Source organism: Falco peregrinus, chromosome 7, assembly GCF_023634155.1.
Source record: "Falco peregrinus isolate bFalPer1 chromosome 7, bFalPer1.pri, whole genome shotgun sequence".
NCBI lineage: Eukaryota > Metazoa > Chordata > Aves > Falconiformes > Falconidae > Falco > Falco peregrinus.
In genome coordinates this window covers 76,108,367-76,134,855 of record NC_073727.1, presented here as the reverse complement: position 1 = coordinate 76,134,855, position 26,489 = coordinate 76,108,367, and the positions used below count along the sequence as shown (strand labels likewise).

The 26,489-nt window shown below is 36.4% G+C and overlaps 1 protein-coding gene across 1 annotated transcript in view; it reads left to right on the top strand.

The window, feature by feature from the left end:
- Positions 1-26,489, top strand: part of EYS (eyes shut homolog) — an 871,402-nt gene that overhangs the window by 400,697 nt on the left and 444,216 nt on the right. The window contains exon 28 of the mRNA XM_027787807.2: positions 2,580-2,779. Within this exon, the coding sequence (XP_027643608.2) occupies positions 2,580-2,779 (200 nt within the window). The remainder of the gene's footprint in view (positions 1-2,579; positions 2,780-26,489) is intronic.

Below are 26,489 nucleotides of genomic sequence, written 5' to 3'. Positions count from 1 at the left end.
TGTAATGTAATGAAGTACTTGCTCTATGCACATAGATTTCATCTTCGAGTAGGTGACGCTGTGCATAGGTGTATTGGCAGTTTTGTTTAGGAGCCACTAGCTGCGTTAGCTACTTCTGATCCTAGTACATTCATACTTACTTCTTCACCTTCCATTGAAGCTTTTTAATTTATTTCTTGTCAGATGTGAATATTAAAATGATAGAAGTCCCACCTATAAGGTCCTTTTGTGCTGCCAGCGCGTTCAGTCAACTTGCAAATACCCTGTCTGCCAAAATGGAATACTGATCTCTGCCTACTTTGGTTGAATACACTGGTGTCCACTGTGGCATTTGGAATCTTAAGGCCGTGCATCATGGGTACCTTCTTCTCTCTATTACTGCAAAAGGCTATTCAAAAGAAGTGATGTCACACTAATGAAGGACAAATTTCTGAAGACAATTGCTCCTGCTTCCACAAGCATTCATTATTAGTTCAAGCTAAATATATTTAGAAAACAGCATTCTAAAAAGCCTTATCAAAAGGGCTTGTGCAGAAAGGCGATGCATTCTTACTTCTTAAATACAGATTACTTTTCAACCTATCCTGTTTTGTGTTTTTTTTCTATATAGATAGATTTTAAAACTTTCAGTCAGACTTCGATGATTTCTGTTCCTCCTAATTATCAATACTGACTTAAGAATTTCCCATGTTGTCATATTCAGATAGTTCTCCCCTCCATAATAGTTTCCAGGTTACACCTGAATAACTGGTGTTGGGTCATGCGCTGAGAAACAAATTAGCAAACTGGCTTTCCAAAAATATTTTCAAGAGGGGTTTTGGTCTGTTTTTGATGATGTTGTTTTGGGTTTTTTAACAAGTATTTTAATCTATTATTTTGACACAACTAAGATGACAATGCAGCATGATTTTAGGTGAGGAAATAGCAGAGAATAGAGGAAGGAATTAAGAATGTCATAAGCCAGTGGCTGAAACATTCATAATCTAAAACGACTGGCAATTCTTAAGGAAGTTTGTTCCCCTTTGATTTCACTAGGAAGTGGAAGTCACTTACCTTTGGCTTCAGGTCTGGATTGCTGATCAAGGTCAGAGTGTACGTTGCTGCTCTGTAACATGATCTACAGATTTTTAGTTGCCATAAAGGTTCCAACTTCAGGAATCGTGTGAGTGTATTGTATAGTGACTGTAACAGAGCTTCCCTTTTGCTCACAGCACTGTATACCTCCTTTCTCCCAGAAATGGGACTGAGGAGAAGAGAGGAAAGAGAAAAATTAAACAGACAAACTGACAAACTGGCCTCATAATCAGTGAGGTACTGCAAAATACGTTACTTTTCTGCTACTGGCAAACATCTGATTCTAATGGCAAAAAATTGCGGTGACCCATATGTATCTGCAGATGAACAGCATTCAGTCTTCTAGCTTGGATTATTTGTCACCATTTAAACTTGGTATTTATTCTCAGTAACTGCCAAGCAAATATTGTGGATTTCTGTGAACAGAGCAAAGGACTGTTTCTAGAACCTAGACACAGATTTTTTGGCAGTCTGCGGAACTATCCCTATCTTCCTCTGGGATGTATAATTCAATTAGTTTATGTAATGCTCACTAATAAATCATCCTATATACACCCAGCTGGAGAGCTTATAGGAAAATAAGTTGTTTTCTTACAATTCCCCATTGATATCTGAATTTACATTCTGTCAAAGCAACTGTAGTACCTGCAGGAAATCTGAGTGCCCTTGGATAGCCTTAAAGAATTAAACCTTCTAAAGTTACAGGAGTGTGAGAGTAAATTTAAAATACTGGATTTAGCTAGACTGTTTTAGTGGCAGCAGCAAAATAAAACTCCTTTGGGATACAGGCAAAAACTAGGTTTCTGTGCTCAAGGGCAAAACCACATTTTTGGCACTGGCAATTGCACTAAATAAACTCTCCTGTAATTCTGGAGAAACATTCATTTGCTGCTACTTTGCATGGTTTGAATTTGATGACTTTCACATTAGCTTTATTGGAGGTAATTGTTAGGTGAACACAAACATTTCTACATGTTTTTATTTGCAATATTATGCAGTAATTGGTAATAAGAAAGCATTTATCAGGAAGTACCGATAAAAGGCTTGTGTGCGTTGGTTAATATAAGCGATTTTTTATTCTGTCCAAAATTGTCTTACTAATGTGGCTTTTTTCACTGCAATAGGCCCTACTATAAAAACTTAAAAGGAATAATAGTATAAACTGTGGCCCAAAAATATGCTTCAGAATTTTAATAAAAGAACCACGAGTGAGAAGCACATACTTATGGCTGTAAGACTGCTTATAAAAAATTATACTTGCATTTCTTCAAGACTGATTAGTAAGAACAAGCATAGTTTCAAGAGTGAATATGAATTGTTAACAAAGGATCTCTGTATAAACAAAAAATGCCCCAAATTAGAGACTGTTGTTTATCAGACAATAAAAAAAAAAGTCCAAGATACTTTTTCTAACGTCCATATTCATTCTCTTGCACTTGCTGTTGAAATGAGTAAGTAATGTGTTTTAAGCTGTGTAGCCCATGTATTATTATTTCTCTCCTCAGGAATGTGAATCTGCTCCCTGCATTAACGGAGGTTCTTGTCAAGACGCAGTGAATGCATTTGTGTGTACTTGCCTGAGTGGGTACACTGGAAGGTTTTGTGAAGTTGATGTTGATGTTTGCAGTGAGCCTACGCTTAACTCAGTTCTCTGTTACAATGGAGGTGTATGCGTTGATGGACCTGGAAGATCTTTTCATTGCAGGTTAGTGTGAATACTGTCATATAACTGCTTTACTTAATACACATTGATTTGCTAAGATTTTAGGGCCATGTTGTTGCTAATGTGCAGTATGTGAACTCAATTGGATTTGATGCTCAATCTAGTGCTCAAAACTATTGTTGCCTTAAACCGTTTGCTGTTTAACTTTAGGACTTTTTATCTAGAAACTTACCTTCTAGTGCTTTTCAGAATTATATGTGGAAACTTCTAACGTAAACTGACCCTAAAAAGTTTAAAATCATTATGTTTATGGATATGCATGTACTCCTGTGTTGTGTACTCAAACAGAACATTAATAGGCAATCAAATTTAGATGACAGTTTTTACAATATGTGTGTACAGACATATCTCCAAAGAAATTTCCTATGATCCATCATCATCATCATTCTCTGACTGTTTAAAACTTCTGACTAAATACCTGTGGTATTATAGCTTATGTACTTGTAATGTAGTGAAACTCTTAAAATTAAGCTACTTTATACATTGTACACATTGTGCTCTACTACATCTAATAAACATATCAACTCACAATTATTATCTAAGTCCCTATTTGATTGCTACATTTGTAGAATTACTGAATGCTAAGAGAATATTTTATAAGCGTACTTAAGAATGAATAATATTTAAGAATGTCTTCCCTATACAGTCATGTGTTAAATATCTAGATTTTAATTGATGGCCAAAATTGAAGCTCAAGCATAATAATTTTGCTTAACGAAACCCACCTGCTAATCTTAAGGCAAGAATGGTCATTCTTAGTTGTTTGTAATGATTCAATAGCTTTATAATATATTATAAGAAGTGAAACTAATTTCATTTCTTACAAAATGAAGATTAAGAAACAAATGTATTACTTCCAATCTGTGGCTCAGTTTCCACCTGCTGATCCTTTGTGTCCTTCTGTTAATAGTTAGGGAATTTCATTACTGAACAGTATTGAACAGGATTAAGAAGGCAAACATCCCATGGACATCCAGGAAATACTGTTGTAATTTAAGCAAACGTTTGCATTGATTGCTGGCATTGTTTTCCAGAATCTGAAATGATCGTCATATGTGATCAGTTTCTCTCCTGCAACTAAATGGTGAAGTTACAATAACTCTTGAGGCATACAAACATGTTAACACATAAAATCTCCAAATGAGATACAATAATTAGACTCATGATCACAGAAACACAGAATATTTTGAGTTTGGAAGGGACCTTTAAAGATCATCTACTCCAACCCTGTGCCATGGGCCAGGGACATCTTTCACTGTATTATGTGCTCAAACCACCATCCAGCCGCGCCTTGAACACTTCCAGGGATGGGGTATCCATAACTTCCTGGGCAACCTGCTCCAGTGTCTCACCACTCTCACAGTAAAGAATTTCTTCCTAAAATCTAATGTAAATCTACACTCTTTCAGTTTAAAAACATTGCCCTTGTCACTACAAGCCCTGGTAAAAAGTCTTTCTCCTTCTTTCTTATAAGCCACCTTTATATATTGAAAGGCCACTATAAGGTCTTCCCGGAGCCCTCTCTTCTCCAGGCTAATCACCCCCAACTCTCTCAGCCTTTCCTCATAGGAGAGGTGTTCCAGTCCTGTGATCGTACTCAGTACCCTTTCCTGGACCTGGCTGAACTGGTTCATGCCTTTCTTGTGCTGGGGACCTTAGATCTGGATGCAGTACTCCAGGTGGATTCTCACAAGAGCAGAGTAGAAGGGGAGAATCACTCCTTGACCTTTGACCTGCTGTGGCCACACTTCTTGTTATGCATCCCAGGAAACAATTGACTTCATGGGCTGCGAAAGCACATTTTTGGCTCACATCATGCTTTTTTATCTACCAATATCCCCAAGTCTTTTTCTCCTCAGGGCTGCTTCCAATCCCTTTGTCCGCAGCCTGTATTGATACCAAGAGTTTCTCCAAGCCAGGGGCAGGACCTTCCACTTGGCCTTGTTGAACTTAATGAGATTTGCATGGACCCACTCTGAGCCTGCTGGGGTGCCTCTGGATGATATCCCTTCTCTCAAGCAAATCAGCTGCAGCACTCAGCTTGGTATGATCTGCAAACTTGCTGAGGGTGCACTCATCCCACTATCTGTGTCAGTGATGAAGATATGAAAGAGTATTGGTCCCATGAGAGCTCAAATATATTACGGTTTAGATTAAACCTTTCATTGAATGCTAAAATAATTCACATCAGCTTACTTCTGCAGTGGGCTGCTACCTGCACAAAGACTGTTTCTGTGGCTCACATGTTTGGTAATTTGTTTAGGCCCTGTTGTTTTATCAGCAGTCTGAAAAATCCAATTTTCTGCATTATCCACTTCTTCTTTCCCAGCTTGTGTTCACTCTAGCCTCCTTTTTTCAAGTTTTAGGTGCTGCAGCATCCTTTCTTTTTTCACAAATTAATCTTCTGAATTAAATTAAATTACTTTCCCCCTTCTTCTCGGGAACTTATTCCAAACAGTGTGAGGGTAGCTACCTTGCACTTGCTTCTGATTCCAGCATTGGCCATCAGGAGGAGCTGTTGATGGAATCAGTGTCAGGAAAATTGCAAACAGTTAAAATCAGGATTTTTAGTGTTGCCAAGATCACAAAGGTTTCCATGAGTCATGTAAGACTACAGTAAAGCAAGCTGATGTCGGATATAGTTGTGATCCTGCAAAAAGAAGTGCCATATTTGAAACAAATTTCTTCTGAGGGTGTCCAGGGAAAGGACTTTTTTTCAGCTGATTACCTCTTTTACATTGAAGTGCTTCAAAAGACAGACATAACTCCCTTTCTTACCCTTCAGCAGCTGTTTCCATTCCAAGTAATGTGTACAAGTGCAAGTAAGAAACATAAAAAGATCATGAAGTTGTATTTACTCCTGTACTGTGAACATTATGATGTGAACCCTACTCCTCTACCATTCCCTCCACTTGCTTTAAGCAGTCTGAACAAAACTCATGTACAGACTGGAGAATAGGACTGATATGGAGGAAGAAAAAGCAGAATAACTGAAGAATAAGGAAGGAAAAAATAGCTCCTACTATAGCAAAATGCCACAAACATCAAAAACAATAAGGAGTTTTAATGCCTGTTGCACACTTGCTGTGGAATGGGTGGGAGGAAAGACAAAAATCCAGTACCGTTTGGAGTGTTCTTGTTTTAGGGATCTGGCGTAGGATGTTTGAATTATTGTGGTGGTGAAACTGGAAATAGCAAGTAACAAAAAGTGTCCAGTAATCGGTGTCAGGCTTGCTTAACTGTGGGCAGCACTGCCAGCTTCAGCTATGATGTGTGTGATATTTTACCCAGTAGTATAGTGGATGGTTTAACTTTTCTTGAATTATGTGTGAATCAATTACATGAACAACCCTGCAGGCTTCTTCCTGAAATTAGTATGAAAAATACCCTTTGGGATAGCCCTTGAATTGTGTGTTATCTGCGGTACCTTTCTGTCTTCAAACCCTTGGTTTAAAATTAAAACAACTCATTGGAAATGAGAGGGGTGCTGGGAGTTGTAATTCAGTTCTATCCTGGGCAGACTGCCACAGGAATCAGGGCTTCAGGAAACAGTTTACTATCTGAAAGGATGCCCACCTACCTTCCTTTGTATTTCAGTCTTCTTAATTGAAGTAACTGGCTGCTGCAACAACAAACACTATATAAATTAGCAAATTATTAATAAAGCTATCATTGGGCTCAGGGGGACTTTCAAAAGACCGTTCAACCCAACCTACATATGGTTGATACAATGAGTATGTAATAGGAATTCTGAAGCCCTTTCATAGTATTTTCCAAGTATTTTGAGGAAGATAAACGGGTCCACATAAAATGCTCAGATTTTTTTCTTTCTATTTGATCCACAGTTGGTTCATTGTCACTTTTGCATCTCTTGGTCCCAGACCATTCAGTATGTTTGTCTTGGGATTTAAAAAAAATAAAATAAAAAGATAATTTTAAAAACCCTTTCCTCCCCGCTCAGGTTTGTATTGAACCTTTTTCAAACGTACATTTCAGGTACTTCCTGCTGATTAGGTTCAGAAGTCATACTATCTTGAGAGGGATTATCTGTGCAGTACTTTCAGTCTGATCAGGTGAAAACAATGTCAATAATCTTATGACAGGCCTTGACTTAGATTAAGTTCTTGAATATTATAGCTTCATTGTATTTTTTCAGCACATGATAGCATATCTGGGTTTTAAAATGTTTTTGTTAGAGAAAACAGAGGTAATTTTGGTGTTATTTTGTCTGTCATTATCTACTCCAAGTAATCTTTTTTTCAGAATTTAAATGCATTTAGTGGTATAAGATAATGTTGTTGGTTTTGGAAATGTGTAGGGTCACAAGAAAGTTTAATCCTAACCTTGATTCATGAAGGGAGACTGGTGCTTTTTAAATCTGCTTTTTTGATTATATTTGACTACATTATTTGGTTGAGAACTGAAGCTTGTTTCAGAGCACCTTCCAGAGATTAATTTATACTCACAAGACAATTCCATGGGCTTGATTTTTGTATTCCAAGGGCAGGTAAGAGTGTTTTATCTACAAAGTACCTGATCAACAGAATGCCTGGGGTTTTCTTCTAGCTCATGATACTTCAGTAAGAAAGAATTCTAAAATAAGAATCTGTTGTTCTACATTTCCTCCAAATAAAGTGTGGTTATTTTAAAATGTTTTTTATGATATCTACCACTTCTTATTTGTGACTCTGAACTGATTGTAATTAATGCAGTAAGTAGTGAAAGGCTGGATACTGCGCTTCATAATCCCACATGTACATGAGAAGAGGTCGAAGGGCCTTTGACTCATATTTTACTAAGAATTCACTAGCATTTCTAAAATAATATAACCTAAATAATTACTTGAATACTAAGTTAAAGGGCCAAACAATGTTATCAAAAGCAATCATAGTAGTAGTACATGTACACATCAGCTAGTATCCTTGGAACATCTTGTTGAAATGTTTAAAATATACCACTTTTGGACATCTTCAAGTAGTAGAAATTATGCTGGAAAAAACATAATTTAGTCTCTCTTTCATAAGAATAAAGGACTAGAATTATGATGGAGTATATCATATTAAATTGAATTCAAGTATCAATGAAAAGATATCCACAAAACCTCTAAGCAACTGAGAATTTTTGCTTCCTTGGGATTCTTCATGTGCCATTTGGCACTCAGAAAAGCCTTTTGCTTATATATTTTCATTATTTAACACTTTTCTTGCCACAGTTGGAGTGCATGTAGAACATACAATTAAAAACAAGTCACTCCTACAGTCTTGTTCTTGTGCTGCTCTAGGAACAGCTGGTAAAAATAAACTAAGATCAGTACATTCATATTCTGGTATTCTGCTGCTAAGGAAGCAAAGTTTAGATTTTAAAATATCTTGTTCCCAGTTCCCTTCTATTTTAATTTGCTTAGTATGTGTGAGCAAGTTGTCCCACTGGAGCCACCAGCACTCGTAATTAGGTAGGGCCTCTGCAGGAACCCAGGAAAATGATTAAAACAATTTGAGAGTGGAGATGCTTTAGGAGCAGAAAACTGGACTTGGAATGTAGCTCTGGCATGCAGACTGCACATAAGAAACTATAAAGTAGAATGGTTTGTCTTCAAGCATGTATAAGGTAAGCGATATATTGGTAGCATGAAGCAGGTAGTTATGGGGGGAACACAGAGGTGCGGTCTTGTAGGGCGGCCTAGGCAACTGTATCCAAAAAAGCTGCTATTTAATTCTGTCATGTTATGCAAAAGGAGCTGATCTGTATGATTTTGAAGAATCAAAGTTGTTTAGGGTTTGATAAGTGACAGTCATGTATTTAAATTGAAAGCTATTGCAGATTACAAATCAAACAAAATATAGTTTGTTCTTGAAGAAATGCCACTTAACATGGGTGCAGCCATATTTTTGGGCTTTTTAATTTATTTTGGTTCCATAAGAAATTGTCCTTAGCAAATTGTAATAATCTAGTGTGAAGCTGACAAATGCATCAGTTGCTGTGATGATGGAGTCCACCTTGAAAAAATAAGATGGAAATTTGGCTAGCATCATTGGTAGAAAATGCTATGAATGCTTCCAGCTGTTGCTGCCAAGAATATATATTGCATTATCATTTTCCCTGTGACTTCCTAGTCAATTAGATGACAAAACAAAACGTGATGCCACCATATATAAGAAACTGTCTTTTTGAAATGTCATTTATTAATACTGTACTGTACATTCAGTCATTCATCCCAAAGGAAACAGAACTATTCTTTGAAGCAGTTCAAGTCAACTGTACCTCCAGGCAATACTCAAAAGGTTTGGTATTTCAGCAGGCTTAAAGAGTGGAGTATTTGCACAGCTATGTACCCCCATCAACCCAAAGAATGATTTAATGGTAAAGCATTCTCTTCTGAGAATCACTCAGGTCTTATGTGCCAAGTAACAGAAAACACATGCTTTTGTTGAAGATTCTTAACTGAAAAGCTTAATTTCATTAGCTGTTCATAGACCACTTGCAAGGTCTGACCAAAGTTACAGAGTACACATTACACGGAACTATGTATCTAAATTTCTCAGAGCACTGAGATAAATGTAAGAAGGTAATTTTATCTTACAATAACGAGTGACTCTAATTTGCTGTAATTTCAGAATCTCTTAAAACAAGCAAGTTACAAAACAGTAAGTTCTCACTTTCGTATGTGCTATGAAAATGTATTCAGTGCTCTCTCTATCTCCTCTGTGTGAAAAGGGATGCCCCTCTATTTATATGTAGAAAAACGCACTGGTTCTGCATAACTTGCTGATTTCATAATTTACTGCTTAGTTGATTACATTTGGTGAAGCATGAACATTTTAGGGTTTGTACTGTGCGTACGTAGGTTACATGAAAATACAAGAACGGATGTACAGGTTAGAGCCATCTAACCCTGTATGCCATTTCCAACAGCAGCCATAAGTGGATTTCCAGGAAACAATATGAAAAGTGCATGCATAGTGTTTCTCCTCCAGTACTGTCCCACGCTCCCTCAAACAAGGGTGTTCTGAGCATGTTGTGGTTTGTTCAGTGGAGATCAGTGAGTCTCAGAGTACTTACACACTCTTCCCTTTAACCTATATAAACTTCTCTGAGGAGGGGGCTTTGACTAGGCTGTCTGCAGAGGTCCCTGCCAGCATCAGCTGTTCTGTGACTACCCTTCAGCAGGCAGACCCACAGGTCTAGCCTATTGCATGAAAAAATGCCTCCCTTAAGCACTGTTCCTGCTAGCTTTATTTCATGTTCCCTAATACTGCTGTGGAAAAGGAGAATGAGAAGCTGATTCCAAGCCTTCCTTTCCTTGCTTTTGTGGGCTGCTGCCATATTGGCCCATGCTCCTTCCTTTCCAGGCTAAAGATTTCTGGCTTTTCCCTGTCCTTCCTCCTTCAAAAGCCATCCCAAACTTCTGGTCATTCTTGTTGCCCTTTTCCAGTGCTTTTTATTTTGTCTTTCCTGACATGAGGGGACAAGAAATACACACAGTATCCAAGTTATGGGCCACTCTGTGATTTATACAGTGGCATAATGTTTTCTTTCTCTTCTGATCCTCCCGTAATAACAACAAACAGAATTTCATTGATGCTGGGAGGAGAGGAAACACAGGTGTTTCAGTTTTATTAAGTTGGCTGATCACTGAACCATGGAGAATAATTAGATAACGGTGGCATACTAATATGTTCCTATATCACTCCATGTATAATAGTTTATCTATAAATATACATATACGCATGATTTTTTAATTACATTGCACTTCTTTATTTGTCAAAATCCCGTTCTTCCTTTTAGAGAAGTAAGAATAGGTTGTTCTGTTAATGACAAGTTCTAACCATTTATTCTATTTTATAATGACAAATGCTTTTCTCCGTGTGAAAAATACCAACTGTAATACTATCAAAAGAAATAGTATAATATAAACGCATATGATGTCCTGTATTTTTCTTACTTTCTAGATATATAGTAAAATTTTTAATTATATGTGTTACAAGCTTATAAGGGAAAAAAGAACAAGTACATAATAGTCTTTATTTGCTACATGGTAATATACAGTAAATTAATTTAAACTGCATATGCTGTAACTCTTAACATATCTCTACACTTTCAACCAAGAACTGTGATCATAAAAATGCTAATAATGTAGTTTAAAAAAGTAGTTCTCCAAGTTAATTATAATTCTGAACCACTTTATAAATATTTTTTAGAGATCTTTTTGAGAAAAAAGCTTTGGTACTTACAGATTGCATACTTTCTAATAAGTTTTGATTAATATATTGCTTATTAGTCCCTTGGTTCTTCAGATTGGATCAAATTGATGTGTTGTTCTCTTTATATGATATTGCATGACTGGTAAAGGAGCATATCCTAGCTGTGAAGAGGCAACACATCCATTTTAGAGGGGTTTCTCCTATACTAGCAAATCTACCAGAAAGTCAAGATCACAAATATGGAATGAGTATTTGAAACAAACAAATAATGTATCTAAAGATGATTAATGTATGCAATATGCCTGATGGAACAGCTGTGTCCCCTCGTGCTTCTGGGCAAAAGTAGAGAAAAGTTATTCTGTCATTCAATTGGATATCTACATTGATACTCAAATATCATATCAAATAATTTTGAACACCTACAGAGGCATTTTGCCATTTAAATATCAATGTAGAAATAGGAAACATTGAAAATGGTAAGTGGCTGCAAAAGAAGCGCATGAAGAAAGGCAAGGCGTAACAAGAAATGCATCCCAAACATGGCTACTTTTTTTTCTTTTTTTCTAATAGATGCATATTCTGTCTTGTCACATTTTTCTTTAGTGATATTTACAACGGTAGTACTGCATCTAGTGAAAATTACCCACTCTCCTTACCATTTTCAAGTTCTAAAATTCAACAGTAAAGTGCAATCTGCTATAGAATTAGCATTGTCTACAAAAATACAGACAACAGTGTCTGGAAATGAGGCACTAAAAACTAGTAGGAAAAAAACACACCCAAAAGCAAAACACAAATCTAGTACAAATCACCCAGCTGCCCAGTCTCAGAATAAAACATTTTAAAGCTCATATCTGAATGGCTATTGCCAATTGTTATATTCTGTTTTTTTAAGCAAACATTTTAAAAATTCATTGCCTGAAAAGACACAGGATGCCTCTACCCTATGTATGTATTGTTTTGGGGTTTTGTTTTTCTAGCCAAGTTGTTTTCTGACTTCATGAAACAGAAGCCAAACGAGAATACCTACTGGGAATCATGTTCACATCCCCATTATACAAGATGCAGTGACTGAACAGTTGGGAATGTGTCTGTAACAGAAAATTTCTTCTAGCCACGCACAGAGAATATTTAATTCAATGTTACCCAAAACATGCATACCCAAATAAAATCCAGCACCTGGAATAAGATTTAAAATTTCACAGTGCTTTAAAGTGTAATGTGCTGCTTATCTATTCAGAATTCCATATCGAATACCAAAGCATACCATACAAGTGATTCAAACGTGCATCACCTTTGATATTTTTGCTGTTACTGTCTTCAAAACTCTGTGATTTTTTTTGATTTTTTCCTTTTTTCTTTCTAAAAAAGTGGTGCTTTTAGGCATGGTGTAGTGGTGGGCTTGGCAGTCCTGGATTAACGGTTGGACTTGATGATCTTAAAGGTCTTTTCCAACCTGAATGATTCTGTGATAAAATATTCTGAGTGCATGTATACAAACCGCACACATTGCTAACAGTGACTTTGCCTTTTTATAGTGATTGTTGACGAAACCAGCAATAAATCAAATCTATCATAGATGTTAAATCATTTTAAAAAGATCTCTCTATTTGGTTGTATTAAATTAACAAGTCATATAATGTGGTAGTTGAGACTGTTTAATATGTTATTGTTTAAAATCCTTTCTTCATGGTTTTGCAGAGTTCCAGCCTACTGGCATTTTGCAAACGTAAGAAATGTTACGAACTTGTATCTTGAGTGACAATCCACAAGTTAAAAAAAAAGGGCTATGTTTCATTTGAAAACTTCTAGCTCAGGCAGGAAGACATAGTTTCCTAGAAATGCTTGAGGGTATTTTTTGAATAATTAAATGGATGTGCTCAATTTTTTACAGTACAAAATAGTCACAGGAAGTATAAAAAACCAAGGGGAAATATTATTTCTTTCTTTAAAATAAATGTAGAAGTATTAGCATTTCAACTTGTCTATATAAGAAAGGCTTTTTCAAAACTGCATTCACTTGTCCATAAACTTTGGTCAAACAGAGAATTTGAAGGACAGTATCTTTCAAGTCATTGTATGAAACAACAGAATTTCCACACGGTTTGTTTGATTGTTTGATTGATAGTATTTAAAGGGCATTTATTGGAAAAGTTGCAGTGTAGCTTATGGCTGTTTGATGTTATACCCTGCATGTAAAAAGTGAGGAAATAAAGTAGGTCTCGAAAAAATGAGACTTCACTGTAACTATTTTTAGCACAAACTGTTTCATGTTGTCATTCAGATGTACAGATTGTTACTTTTTAGAGAATGGCATGAGAAAGGGCAAGGGCAGGGAAAGGGAAAAGAAAGGGAAAGGAAGGCATTATTCAGGTAAATGGTCATTTTTGAAGCCCATAATAATATTTTTTTTTTCCATCTAAGTTCAGCATTGAAAATAGGCATTTCAGAATTAGTCTCCAGGGGAGCCATACAATTTCTGACAAGTGCATGTGTGTGCCAGCATGCATGAATGTGGTTAGTTGCTACCTTTGAATTTGACTCTGTATTTATAAATAAGCATAAATAAGTAAATCTTACAGAGTAATAGTGCCAGGAAGATATTTTTTTTACCATAACAACCTTCTGTAATTTCAACTACTAGTTATATTTACTCATATTTAAAAATGTATATAAAGTATTCTCTTCTATGCCTGGATGAGACGTACAGTGTAATATATTAGAATTTCTCTAAAGTGTCATGAACTGTGTATATTAATGCAAATAGAATTAAATATTCTTTTGTTACATGGTTTTACCTTAAATACTTCATTATTTTCTGAAGGTTTCACGCTGAAATTCTAAATTTCAGTTGTGTAGGACATAGCTAAAGAATGAAAACTCCACCAAGTTTTCATTCATCTGCATTGGAGAATTGGTGCTTTTTCCTAGGAGCTAATCCCAGTGGGATAACTTTTTCCCTTCACAAGCTACTGCAGTGTAGTACCAGGTAATGACTGCCATGGTCCCATAAACAGACTCTTTTTTCCAACTGTGTACACTTGATTTACTTCATATAGAAGTAACCTTATCTTAGGAAGTACTAATGCTAGAAACAAGTCAAATAGGTATTGTAAAATAATCTTCCTCACCTGTTAAGCATTGCTGTAAAACTTTTGTTTGCATTTTTGGTGTAATTTTCAATAACTGTTTGTCTAATGTTGACACATAGTTCTTTGTTCTCATTATTAATGTTAGAGAATTGAGGCAGAGAAAATGGAACACAGGAACTGCTGTTTAATGTCAGACCTCAGCTTTGTCTTGTCCTCTGTCTGGCCTTGCACTGTAACCAGACTTCAGAGGCATGCCTGAAGAACTCGACAGAAAGACATCTTTTTTTTCCCCACCTCTTCATCTACTACCACATGTAGATCTCAGCTTAATTGGTCAGAGGCAATGATTGCCCTGAAACATATGTTTAAGATCCTTCCCAAAAGGTTGTTTTTAAACACTTTTTTCATTAAACGTCTGTACTTCAGTATCCCATAACATTTCCAAGCCCTTCCAAGCTTTCCTTCACATGTCTACCATTAAAAATTGCTCATCTGTCAAAAATATGATCTGTAATAGTGTTGTTTAAGTCATGTATATTGCTGTATATTTCTCCATTTTTTGATTTCTTCCAGAACCCAGTTTTCCTAAAACAAGTATTTGTCATTCTGGTAAGTGGCTCCTGAGACACTGTTTCCTGCAAGATTGTAGGTGCTCTGAAAAAGCAGACGTCTGAAAGGTCCACTTCTGAAAATTTCTGCTTCCTGTTTTGTAAATAGTCACTGGCATTTACTAGAAGAGTAAAATCTATTATTTGACTATATTTGATATTTTTTTTCATCAGCAGAGAGGTGCTTCCTATTTTTATCTCTTCCAGCTATTTAGTAATGTTTGATGGAAGGCTTAGAAAGGGTTAAGGACTTTTTTTATTTAAGTTTAAGCCAGTTTTCTGTCCCACTTTTGCTTTTATACTAGTAACAACTTCATTTTCTGTTAATGTTTTGTAAAACTCAACAGTTTTCAATATCTGCAGCTGGCTAGATTCAGAAATTAAGATGGGACTCTAGGTACTACATTGGCAATGCAAACACTAAAGTCATCTTAGTATGATAAACTTTTTAAAACCCAGGATGATAATGAAGCTTGTGCAATGCCTTAATTGTATCAGTTGAAGTAGCTTCTCTAGGGAGGTGGCATGCACTGGGGAAAAAATGAGCAGCATCTGTTTTTCACTCTAGGTCTTGCCAGGTTTGGAAAACTGAATCAGTTTTAATGGAAAAGTTAAATTTATAGATTATTGATGTGCAGTCCCAGCAATCTACAGGATTGTTTCCTGGAACTCTTTCCAATGGCATGTCTACCTGACATGATACATTAGACACTGTTTAGGATTTTTCTGGTACAAGCTGGCTCAATGATAAAATAAGAATTGGATGGTGTGGAAAATTAGACAGTGGTAGAAATTCAGTGTTCTATGAAAAGCAGTATAGTTTTGCAACTATTTTTCTTTTCACTTGTTTTGAAGAAGGGCAAATTTTCCATTTTTATTCATAATCTTAGCAAAATGAATAGACTATCTCATACTGTCCCTGTGTGCTGACAGATGAGCCAGCAGAGAAGATGACCAGCTTGGCTGAACAGAGGGTATTGGCTGGAACTAAGAAAAAAAAAAAAAAAAAAGAGTATTTACGACCCTTGGAAGAAGGGGCAGGCAACTCTGGAGGACTACAATGATGTCATGAGGTTATGCAGGGAGAAAATTGGAAGGGCCAAAGCCTAACTAGAACTGAAGCTGGCTACTGCCATAAAAAAGCCATAAAAAATGTTTCTATAAAGACATGAAGTTGCTGCAAGGCAGCTCTTCCAGAAGCACGCACTTAGTCTTGATGTCTCCTTGTCCACCTTTTGAGTCTTCTCCCAGCTGCCTCCAACAGCTAGCATGCATAACATTACAGACCTTGTAGAACCTAGAAAGGTTTCATTTCCCACAGGATAAGACTGAGTTGGATCACCATTAAGAATCTGTAGGTGTTTTGTCTGGATGGAGTGGTAACATCAGTAACATTAACTTTAGCAGTTCAGGCCCAAACAGCCACACCTACAGTGGACTGCCAATCAGTAGGAGAGATCAGATAATAGCACCATACCACCTTAGCCGATTACTGCTGTAATTGTTATACAACCAAACTGAGAGAAATGGAATAGGCTATGTAGTGTTTTAGTGGTCCCCAATTTATATTCTTCTCACTGAACTTGTTGTTTAATTAGAGCTGTGTGAATAGAGTACAGTATACCAAGCATAAGTAGCTAAATTACCATTTGCTGCTGCTATGTCTTCTCTTTTTCCTCTTTTTCTGATGTACAGTACAGAAACAAAAGGCCTAAAAGTAAAAAACCAATGCTTTCTAATTTTGAGGGCTTTTGGGGTAGTAAGTTGAGTATGTGACTGACTGATATAGAACAATAGCCACCTTTGGGGACAGGATCTAAATACCTTTCCAGGTTGTATCCTCAGTAATGGAAGTTATGTCGAAGATGACAATACCCAGTTAAATCTGTTGTTCTGAGTATTATGCTGACAGTTCATTTGGTTTTGTTTCCTGTCTGTGGAAACTTTCTGAGAAACAATGACAGAATTTGCAGTGATTATACTGTTTTTTCACTTTGTTTTGAGGGAGAAGCTTGAGTGTTTCTACCTGAAAAAAAAGTCATTCTTAACGACACAGGCAGACTTCTTTGTTGCCTCATTGTAGCAGGTGTGCAAAATTAGAAACTGAAGTAAAAAAAAGACAAGCCCAGACCACTAATAAGATAAGTGTGTTAAGGGATGCTTCCAGTATGAGTCCTTTCAGAGGCCTGAAGCAGCATGTGTTGCACGTTGCTGAGATTATTCGGAAATTGAGAGCAAAGCTGAATGCATGACCTGTTTTCAAATGAGAGTGAATGCTGCTCCTGGTAGCTCAGCATGATATTTTCTTTACACTCAGAGCCAACTGCTTCAAAACAATAAAGCAAATCCTCTCCAGGCCGCATCTGTCCTTCAAATAGGAGAGCAACAATAGCTGGCTGTGAGTGGAAGAATACTGCCTTTTCTTTTAGTATATAATTTCAGACATCTCCTTTTCTTATGATTCATACAGTAAAATCCTATTCCATGATGAAAACTAGCATCAGCAGTATTTATATATATATGTATTTCTAAACACATACATATATATGTATATACACTCTTTTATTATGAAATAAGATCTTATCTGGAGAAATAAAAAAAATCAAAATCCAAATTAACAGTACTAAATACTGCATATACTGAGTTTAAGATGTATACTTTAAATTATTATCTTAAACTTTATCACTGTACATAAAAAAAACAACAGAGTGCCTTTGCCTGCCAAAAAAACCCCCTAGTTTCTGAAGCAAATGGTGACTAATGACTTCTGTACGTTGCTATGAATACGTGGGCACAAAACTTCAGATACAACAGGGTTTGATGTTCAGAAATTATGTCTAGTCTTTTCAGTTCAGGGCTCCTGAATTTTACTTTTGAAAATGTAGGCATTGAAAATGTTACATTAAAAATAACACTGTAAACTGGATGCAGTGGTTTTTGAATGTTGCTATTTACATGTAAAATAAATTTGAAATAGCATGACGTATATGTGGTATGAGAGAGGCTGTTAAATATTTAACATTTACCATATGAGCACATTAAATGTATTCAATATTTAGTTTTTAAACAATACCTAATTAATTTTAGAGATTGTAAATTTCTGTTGTAATTTTGTGTTTCCAGTTCAGATTGGCATTTTCCCTGAAGCAAAGTGGATCTGTGTGATTCTTTCAGAAGTCCCCATTAGTTTGACCTCATACCTTCCAAGCAATAAACTGAATAACGAAGGGGGAGGGGGAAAAAAGCACCAATCAAGAGGACAGAGTCTCTTCAATATACTTTTTGAAGGCTTACAAGCGCTGATCACTCATATTATTGTAAATGGTATCAGAGTGAATTTCAGCCAACATAAGATTACTAAATACTGAGTACTTCTCAGGAAACATTTAGCATCTCGATGATTAGATCCATTCTGCACTCATGACCTTCCCAGTTTTCTGATTTGTTACCTTACCATTTACTACTTAGACGTTTCATTAACTTAGATCCTTTACTCACCGAGTTCTCTAGAGGCAGCTCTTAGAAGATATTAAGCATACGCCACACTCTGAACCTTACTCTTGTTCAGACACACCATAAACTGGAAGTGAAAGCGCAGTAATCAGTAAGACTATGGTACGTACAATATACTGCTCAGTTTAAAATGTAGTAGGATCAGTCTTTTGAGACTTGCATGATAAATACAGACAAACCAAGCCTTGCAGCTAATCCAAACTTGTAAAAATAGTACAAAAATGCTGCAGGAAAAATGTCTCACAGCCCTGGTCTGAGTTTGGAAGCTAGCAAAAGAAAGAGCAGTACTGTATCGGGATGGTGCTAGAATGCCATTTTTTCCCCCTGCATACAGGGAAGCATCCTGAATCCCGTGGTGAGCCAGCCCTTTCCTAGGTGTGAAGTGCATCCTTTCACCTCCTTGGCTCAGAAATATAGCTGATACATTGTCAAAGCATCCACCTCCTTCCTGCTTAGCCCTTCCTCACTCATCATCATGGGGGTTAGAATAGCAATCGGGAGGTAAATATTGCTCCCTCTCCCAGTCTGAGTGTACAGATGTGCAGGGAAGAAAGGAAGGGAGCTCCGTCCAACCTCATAGCCCTCTGCAGGAAAACACAGAACTGGAACTGTTGAGATAAGCAGATACAGCGGTATGGTCAGACTTTTCAACATTTACTTTTCTTAATATCACTAAGTGATAAAACATATTCTATTACATCCTTTCCATTCTCCCCCTGTTTTTCAGAAATGAACATTAAGTACAGTGTAATGTTTATTTTGATCTTGAAATTTTAATAAAATATTACCAGCAGCAAAAATAATCTTCATAAAGAAACTTTCTTATTTAATTCCCATTGCAATACGTCATAGAAAGTTCACTTATGTTTCAGTCACCTCTTTAAGTTTTTATTTTAGTCACAAAGGAGCCGGCATTGTGCTCTTCCAAAAAACAGATAGCTGTACCTGAACTTCCTTATAGATGTAGAAGAGTGGACTCTGTGTATATATTCATATGTATATATGGTAAAGTCTTCACAGAAATCAAAATATCAGTTTAAACTGATACTTTTTTGTATTAAAGATTATTCTTGCCTTCTTTCTTTCTGCTCTAACACACTTATTTGGAGTAGCCTTTGAAACTGAGCAAGAACAAAACTCTGTTGTCTTTTCTTGTCTTATGAAATACTGTATCATGGCTGAACTTCAGGAGTAGTGAGACTGCAGCAAGTTCACTAGGACAGTCATGCCAATAAAGCCCTCTGCTGGAGGGATACCTACTTGCAAAAGAAACCCTTCGCTATAATTAAACCGCCTTCTTGAATGACACAAGCCATAGCAGTACCAGGAATCTTCTTCTTGATGAATTACGGCTATCCAGAGTTTTTTGTCCCCCTAGTTGTGGTGGATGGAAATGCGATTATTTTTTTTCCCCCCATGTTCATTGCATCTATGCTAGCAAAACATTTGAAGTTCAGCCTCAACCATTTTGAATTCCTCCTCAAGAAAAATGTTGACCATCTGACAAATTGATAACTGAACATGAACATTTTTAAGAGCTTACGCTGCTGCCAAAGTGACACCTGCAGCAGCAGCATACGCTGCATTGGGAGTGCTTGGGAGTTGCCAGAGCAATTTTACTAGCTGTGAGGAGGAGACGCCTGGCTCTAACCATCTGCAGACCTGGCACAGGCCGTGCAAGAGTTTCTTCGGAATGGAGGAAGTTACGACTGCAAGAGAGGCGTCTGCAACAGTCACTTGGGTGTAGTCTGAGCAGTGCACCTCAGTGTCAAAATGAACTTTCTCCAGGTGCCACCTATTGTACCTAATATGTAAGTAAACATGCATAAATATATGCAGGTAATATGGAAGACTGGAGATTTGAGTCGTGCACCTGCATAGGGTGTATATCTGTGTGTATCTTTCCCTGTTGAACTGAATGCTCGGAAAGCTTATACAAAATATACTAAATGACAGTTGTATAGGTTACAAAGTCAAGGGTTAAAGTATAGAAAATGCCAAATCTGTCATTATGCAAATCATGTATATTCACAACAATAGTCTGTGTAGCCACATTATATTTTTAATAGTGCTTCATCTGCACTAAGTGTTTCAGATGTACATGAGGACAGATGAGGCTAATCAAGAAACTAAATCTGGCTGTTCTAGCAATTGAATTTGTATACAAATAGAAGAGCCTTTCTTTTCCTGCTTCACTACATACTAACTTTTTCATTGAAAACCTTTTCTTGCAGATTTTGTTTTGTGGTTAACAAATGAAGCTTGGGTTTGTTTTGTTGTTTGTGTTGGGTTTTTTTGTAAGAAATAGTCTTACATCCTTTAAGAAGCTATAGCTTCTCCATTTGCATGTTTCACCTACCATTTTCACATGTATTACAGATTATTTTATACAACCATAGCATTATCCCATAGGAAGAAATTCATAGGTAGGATGTATGATACAGATGTGAATGACACTCTGAAGTACAAATTCTGTCATAACATTAGACATGTGGCTGGCAGGATTTCAACAGATGGAATTAAATGATTAGCATAAAGAAATAGCTTTAACTACACAAGGTGGTGCAAAGCACAAATCCTGCTGTGTGATTAGTCCTTTATGTTTATTCATTCACGTTTAAGTAGTTCCTTTCTGTGTGAAGTAGCCAGCAGTGCAGTAAGAACGTTCCCACTAGAATACGTACTTGTTACTGCACTATGGCATCTTCTGTGACAAGAATCATTACTAGCAATAGTGTGTAAAAAAAATTGAAGAAAATGGAAACAACAGAAAAAATATCAAATACTGAAGTATTGCTGAAATTTCCATATTTTCTTCAAAGCATACGGTCAATTTATTAAAAAATCATGTGAGATGATTTGCATTATCTATGTGAACTCACCTAGAGTTTTGTCCGTCTTCATTTTATCTTTTATCCACTTCTAGAGATTCCGCAGTTCAAATTATGTACTTGGTTGTCCCCATCTTTTTGATGCTATTGTCTAGCATTGCTTTCAGGACTCTCAGCAACACTTTAACTGCCCTCTGTTTTAATTTACATGGTGAACAAGTAAACCTGGAACCACAAAACTTAAGTATTGCTTCAGTATCCGGTAGTCACAGTGCAAGATGGAAGAGCATTACCACATGCTTGACAGAATGTTTTGGCGCTGAAGTACTCATGAAGAACTCTTTGGAGGACCATTCATTTGTGTCAGTTTCTCAGGCTATATAATCATCAGTGTTTTGTTCAAATGTTTAATATGTCTCCTAGAAGTAAAGTGAATGACAATTTTGAGCATAAATCAGTTACAGTAAATACGTGACTGTTCTTACCTCCTATGTTGATGCTAACCCAAATCCTGAGCCTAGCTGCTTGTTTGAGAAGTATTAAAATGGATTTTTACCTGACCAAACATTTATTTCTCATTGATAAAACATTAATTTTCTCTGAAAATTAGCAGGTGTGTAGCAAAATCCAAATAATAGCGGGAAAAAAATAAATTGAAGGCAGCTGTGGGGTTAAGATTGCTGTGTTTCAATACACTTTGCTTTACCCATAAATAACAGTATGTTTATTGTGGGAGCCAAAAAAGATCCATTATATCATTAATTATATTAATATATATATATATCCTGAGAAACTGATATAAATAAAAATAAATGCATGTTCTTGATTGGTTTGAAAATGCTGTGATACAGGTAGGTGCATTGTTATTAACTTTAGCTGGTCTTTGAAGTAGATTTTCTTCTTTGTTTTCTGGTAATTAATTTCATAGTCACACAGGATGGATTTTAACAGAAGCACTTGGTGTCAAAAATTCTATTTATGGCCCTCCATATGAAACAGGTTTGTACTCTAGTTTCTTTCCAGCTCCTTGAAGTATTAGACAAAACAGTAGAAAATACAGTGTATTTGTAGGAGAGAGAAACAGGAAGAAATGTTCTGTTCATTTTCTAAAAGTATAGGTGTATGTGTTACTATGTGTCTTTTTAAAATTAAATAAATATTTCTTTTATTTATAAATAGCCCTGAGAAGCAATATTACCCTAAATGAAGGTGAGGGATTTTTTTGATGTAAAGTGAGACAGCTGTAGTTCTCATGTTTTGCTGACTAAACAAGAACAGGTACTTCAGTCTCAATCCCTTTCCAGTGTAGGCCCTCACTTCTCAAAGTTATTTGATTCTGTAACAATGTAAAAGCCAGAGAAGTTAGTAGTTTTTAAGGGTAACATTCATGGGTAGGAAGGAGCTTTTGAGACACTAGGTGTTGTTCCTGGATTGAGCTGTAGGGCCAGAAAAGCAGTTGAAGTATCTGGGGTGTTTTCTTAGCATTTATGTACTTTACAAATACTGCGTTGAGACAAATACGATACCACAGTGCACCACTGATGCTGCCTCCTTGTCACTAAAACAAATTATAAAGGTAGTAATGAGGAAAACCACAGCTTGCTTTTGTCCTGCTAGCTTCCAGTTCTGGAAAACAGGAATCATGGGAAAGGGGACAGATGCACGTGATTTCAGGTTTTGTCCTAAAGTTCCTACTTTCAACTTTTCTTAGTGAATTATCTCCCTGTATCAGGTAAGAGCTTTTGAAATAACAGCTTAGCATCAAGCATTAAGAGTGAAAGCATCCTGGCCCTAATATATTGAAAGCAGGTTTTCTTTAGGAGAAGAGAGTGTAAAATGTTACATTCATATTCAAAGTTCAATAAAGCATAAAATTAATATATATTTAATATTACTTTCTATTTAATATTTACTGTATCTTTTGCATAAATCTAGATGGATTTATTATCTTCATATATTTGAAGAAAAATTAACCCTGTTTAATCAGTCACTTGCTTATGTACATCTGCCAAATTTACATTTTATTAATTACAGGAACAATAATATTTTCAGTCACGACTCTTTGAAATTAGCATAATTTTTTACTTGAAATTAGTGTGGACTATCTGCTTGCTGTTAAGTTAGGTTGATATTCCTGCATTTAAACCAATTTGCTAGGTCTGAACACATGTACATGGTCTGCAACTGAGTGACAACCCTTTTTTTTACAGTTGACCTAAGCATTTGAATATAGGAGAATTGGCTCCTTACAATTTTTCTCCTGAATTACTGTAGAAATTCTGGATGCTTAGTCTGCAGTGTGTTTGTATGTATAGGAGTGGTTTTCGCAGCCTTTCCTCCTTTAATGTAAGTCAGGCAGATAGTTATTTTGTTGTCTTTACTGCGATTTTTAAACAGATGTGCATTCTAAGCTGAAACTTTTTGCAAAACTATCAATGATGCAAACATCTGCAAATGTTAAAAGCTTGCTTGATTTGCCATATTTCAGGATACCGTGAAAATGCCACCATAGCAGTTTAAGCCAGCTCCTTTCTGTTTTCTCCTATCCTTTTTCTATTTTCTCTAAACAGATTTTAATTTGTAATTCTTTTTAATCTTTCACTCACATATGTAGTACCATTACTTTCCATGTTGAGGCCACCTTACTAGATAAGTTTGGAGTATCTGTCTCTCAGAATTGTTCATTGTCTATAGAATTTTTCAGTGCATTAACTGCTAACTGCCCATCTGAGTACCTTTCCTGACCCTTTAAAGAACTATGTTCCACACTATCATCCTTAAATTTACCACAGAACAATGTGGGCATATGTGGTGGAAAGTGGAGGCTGGCTTGCAAGTGCTTGCTTGTGATTTTTTTTGTGGTGAGAGCAGAAAACTCACCTTAAGTGTATATTTACAACTACAATAAAAATTTTGAATCAGTTGCTGAAGAAATTAAATTATCTAGAAATATAGAAATAGTGATGTTGGGAGCATCTTTCCTACAGAATTCTGGGTTTAAGGCTTGTAAGTTGCAATGCTGGATATAACTTTCTCATTCATACTGTCTTCATGTAGCTGGTTCCTTAGCCCAAGTACATAATAGCTGCCAAAGATGTCAAATAGAAATTTTAAGGCTTATCTAAAAGTAGAGTCTAATTCAGTTTCTTCATTGAAGTTCAGGATGCACAGAGTTCAAATGACATATGTTACAGTGTTTGATATTTAAGCTTACAACTTGCCACATAGGACTATACAAAACTAACTTCCATTTAGGAGAGAAAATGCTCTGCTGCACAGACCAACCAGTTCTTCAGAAATGTGTCATTTTATGGTTCTAATGGTTTGGTTTTCTCAGTTTAATTCCTCTTTTTAATGTTTGATTTGTTTCTCCGGCAAAAAAGTTCCTCTCTTTCACTGTGTGAATTCCTCTGTGCTAATGCTGTTTCCCACTGACTGACATGCCTCAGTGTCCTGAAAGATTATTTCATACATTGTAAGATTATTTCCGGATCATTGTATTCTTGATAATACAGGATGCTGGGATCAGCTGTACTAAATCCTGAACAAAGCAATGTAGCCTGGTCACTTTATATTTGAAATATCATAAAAAATATAATCAAAAGACAGTTCTGTTCTAAAAATGGGAAGAAATAGTAATGATAAAGGCTGTTTCTCTAGAAAAAGTAACCAGCAATAGGCAAATGTGTAGTCACAGAACTAGCTAATAGCATACTGCATGCGAAATCTGGTGATTGAAAAATTCAGTGAGCTGACTAGTTAGATTTATATCTGATACCTGACTGATTTTGACAGGCTAGAGTTTACCCATTAGTAAAAAAAATAAATAAGCATGATATACTGGGTATAAATTACTAAAGGCTTATGAAATCATTTTAAACGGCAGTTTTTCTGCTATTTATTTTACGTGTGTCTATGTGTCATAGTAAATTTAAATGAGAAAGCAGTCCATTGTAATGTCATCAATACTTCATGGAGAAGAATACTTTTTTGCAACTGCTGTGTGTTAACCCTGGCAGACAGCTCAGCCCCACACAGCCACTCACTCACTGCCCCTCAGTGGGATGTGGGAGAGGATCAGAAGAGTAAAAGTGAGAAAACTCATGGGTTGAGATAAAAGACAGTTTAATAGGCAAAGCAAAAGCCACACAGGCAAGCAAAGCAAAACAAGGGATTCATTCACCACTTCCCACCGGCAAGCAGGCGTTCAGCCATCCCCAGGAAAGCAGGGCTCCAGCACGCATAATGGTTCTTGGGAAGACAAACACAGTCACTCCAAATGTTCCCCCTTCCTCTTTCTTCCCTTCAGTTTTTATTGATGCCATATCATATGGGATATCCCTTTGTAGCTGGGTTTAGCTGTCCCAGCTGTGTCCCCCTCCCAACTTCTTGTGCACCCCCAGCCTATTCCCTGGGGGGGCGGGAAGCAGAAAAGACTTGGAATCTGTGTAAGCACTGCTCAGTAATAATGAAAACATCTCTGTATTATCAACACTGTTTTCAACACAGATCCAAAACATAGCAGCTACTATGAAGAAAATTAACTCTATCCAAGCCAAAACCAGTACAGCAACGCTCTGTACAACATCCAGTGAAGTTTTAAACGTAACTGCATGTAGCCTTTGTTACTGCACTTCTGACTTACCAGAGTATTAATTTCTAGCTCTGAAAAGTCAGATGTCATGTGGGACTCAGTAGTAAAACTTTCTTCAATTGACATGAACAAAATTTTAAGCTAGTAATCATAAGGGCAGAACATAAGAAGCGAAGACTGTTGGAAATAGGTGCCTGAAATTAGATTACTTGAAGAAATTAAAATTATGGAATTCTACCAAGCTTCTACATGCAGTCAAATCTAAGTGGCAGGGTCTTGATTTAAATTGTCTTTTTGTTGTATCTTTACATTACCTGTCTCATGAGACTAACCTCTAAACTTACGCACTCAATTTATTAGTGTGTACCTTCTCTAAATTATATACTGTAGTATCATCCATTCTTCTCTGTGTTCCTCAAGATACCTGAGGCAAAACTGTTAGTCTTTGCAAAAAAAATCCGTGGGCCACCTCTTCCTCATTCTGATGTTACAGCTGGAATAGGAGTATAAAGATAACATACTAATAGTTTGTTTATTATTTTTTTACAAAAATATTATATATTTTAGCTTTTATTACTTCTAGCATCTTTATAAATACTTCAAATAATTAATTAGGGAGAAAATGTCTGTGCTTATAGGCGGGAGCCAGGAAGCAGATTGTGATTGTACTACCACAAGGTACTTTTAAGATAAAAGTATAGATTAAAATTTGTAGTTTATATGCAATTTTTCTTTTTACCATTTTGGTGGGTTACTTGGGTGAGAAGGTATCTATATGTGCACCGATCAGTGCGTTACAGGACCTGGATAGGTGTGTTAAGCTTTGAAAGACCTGGATATGGGAGACTTAAGT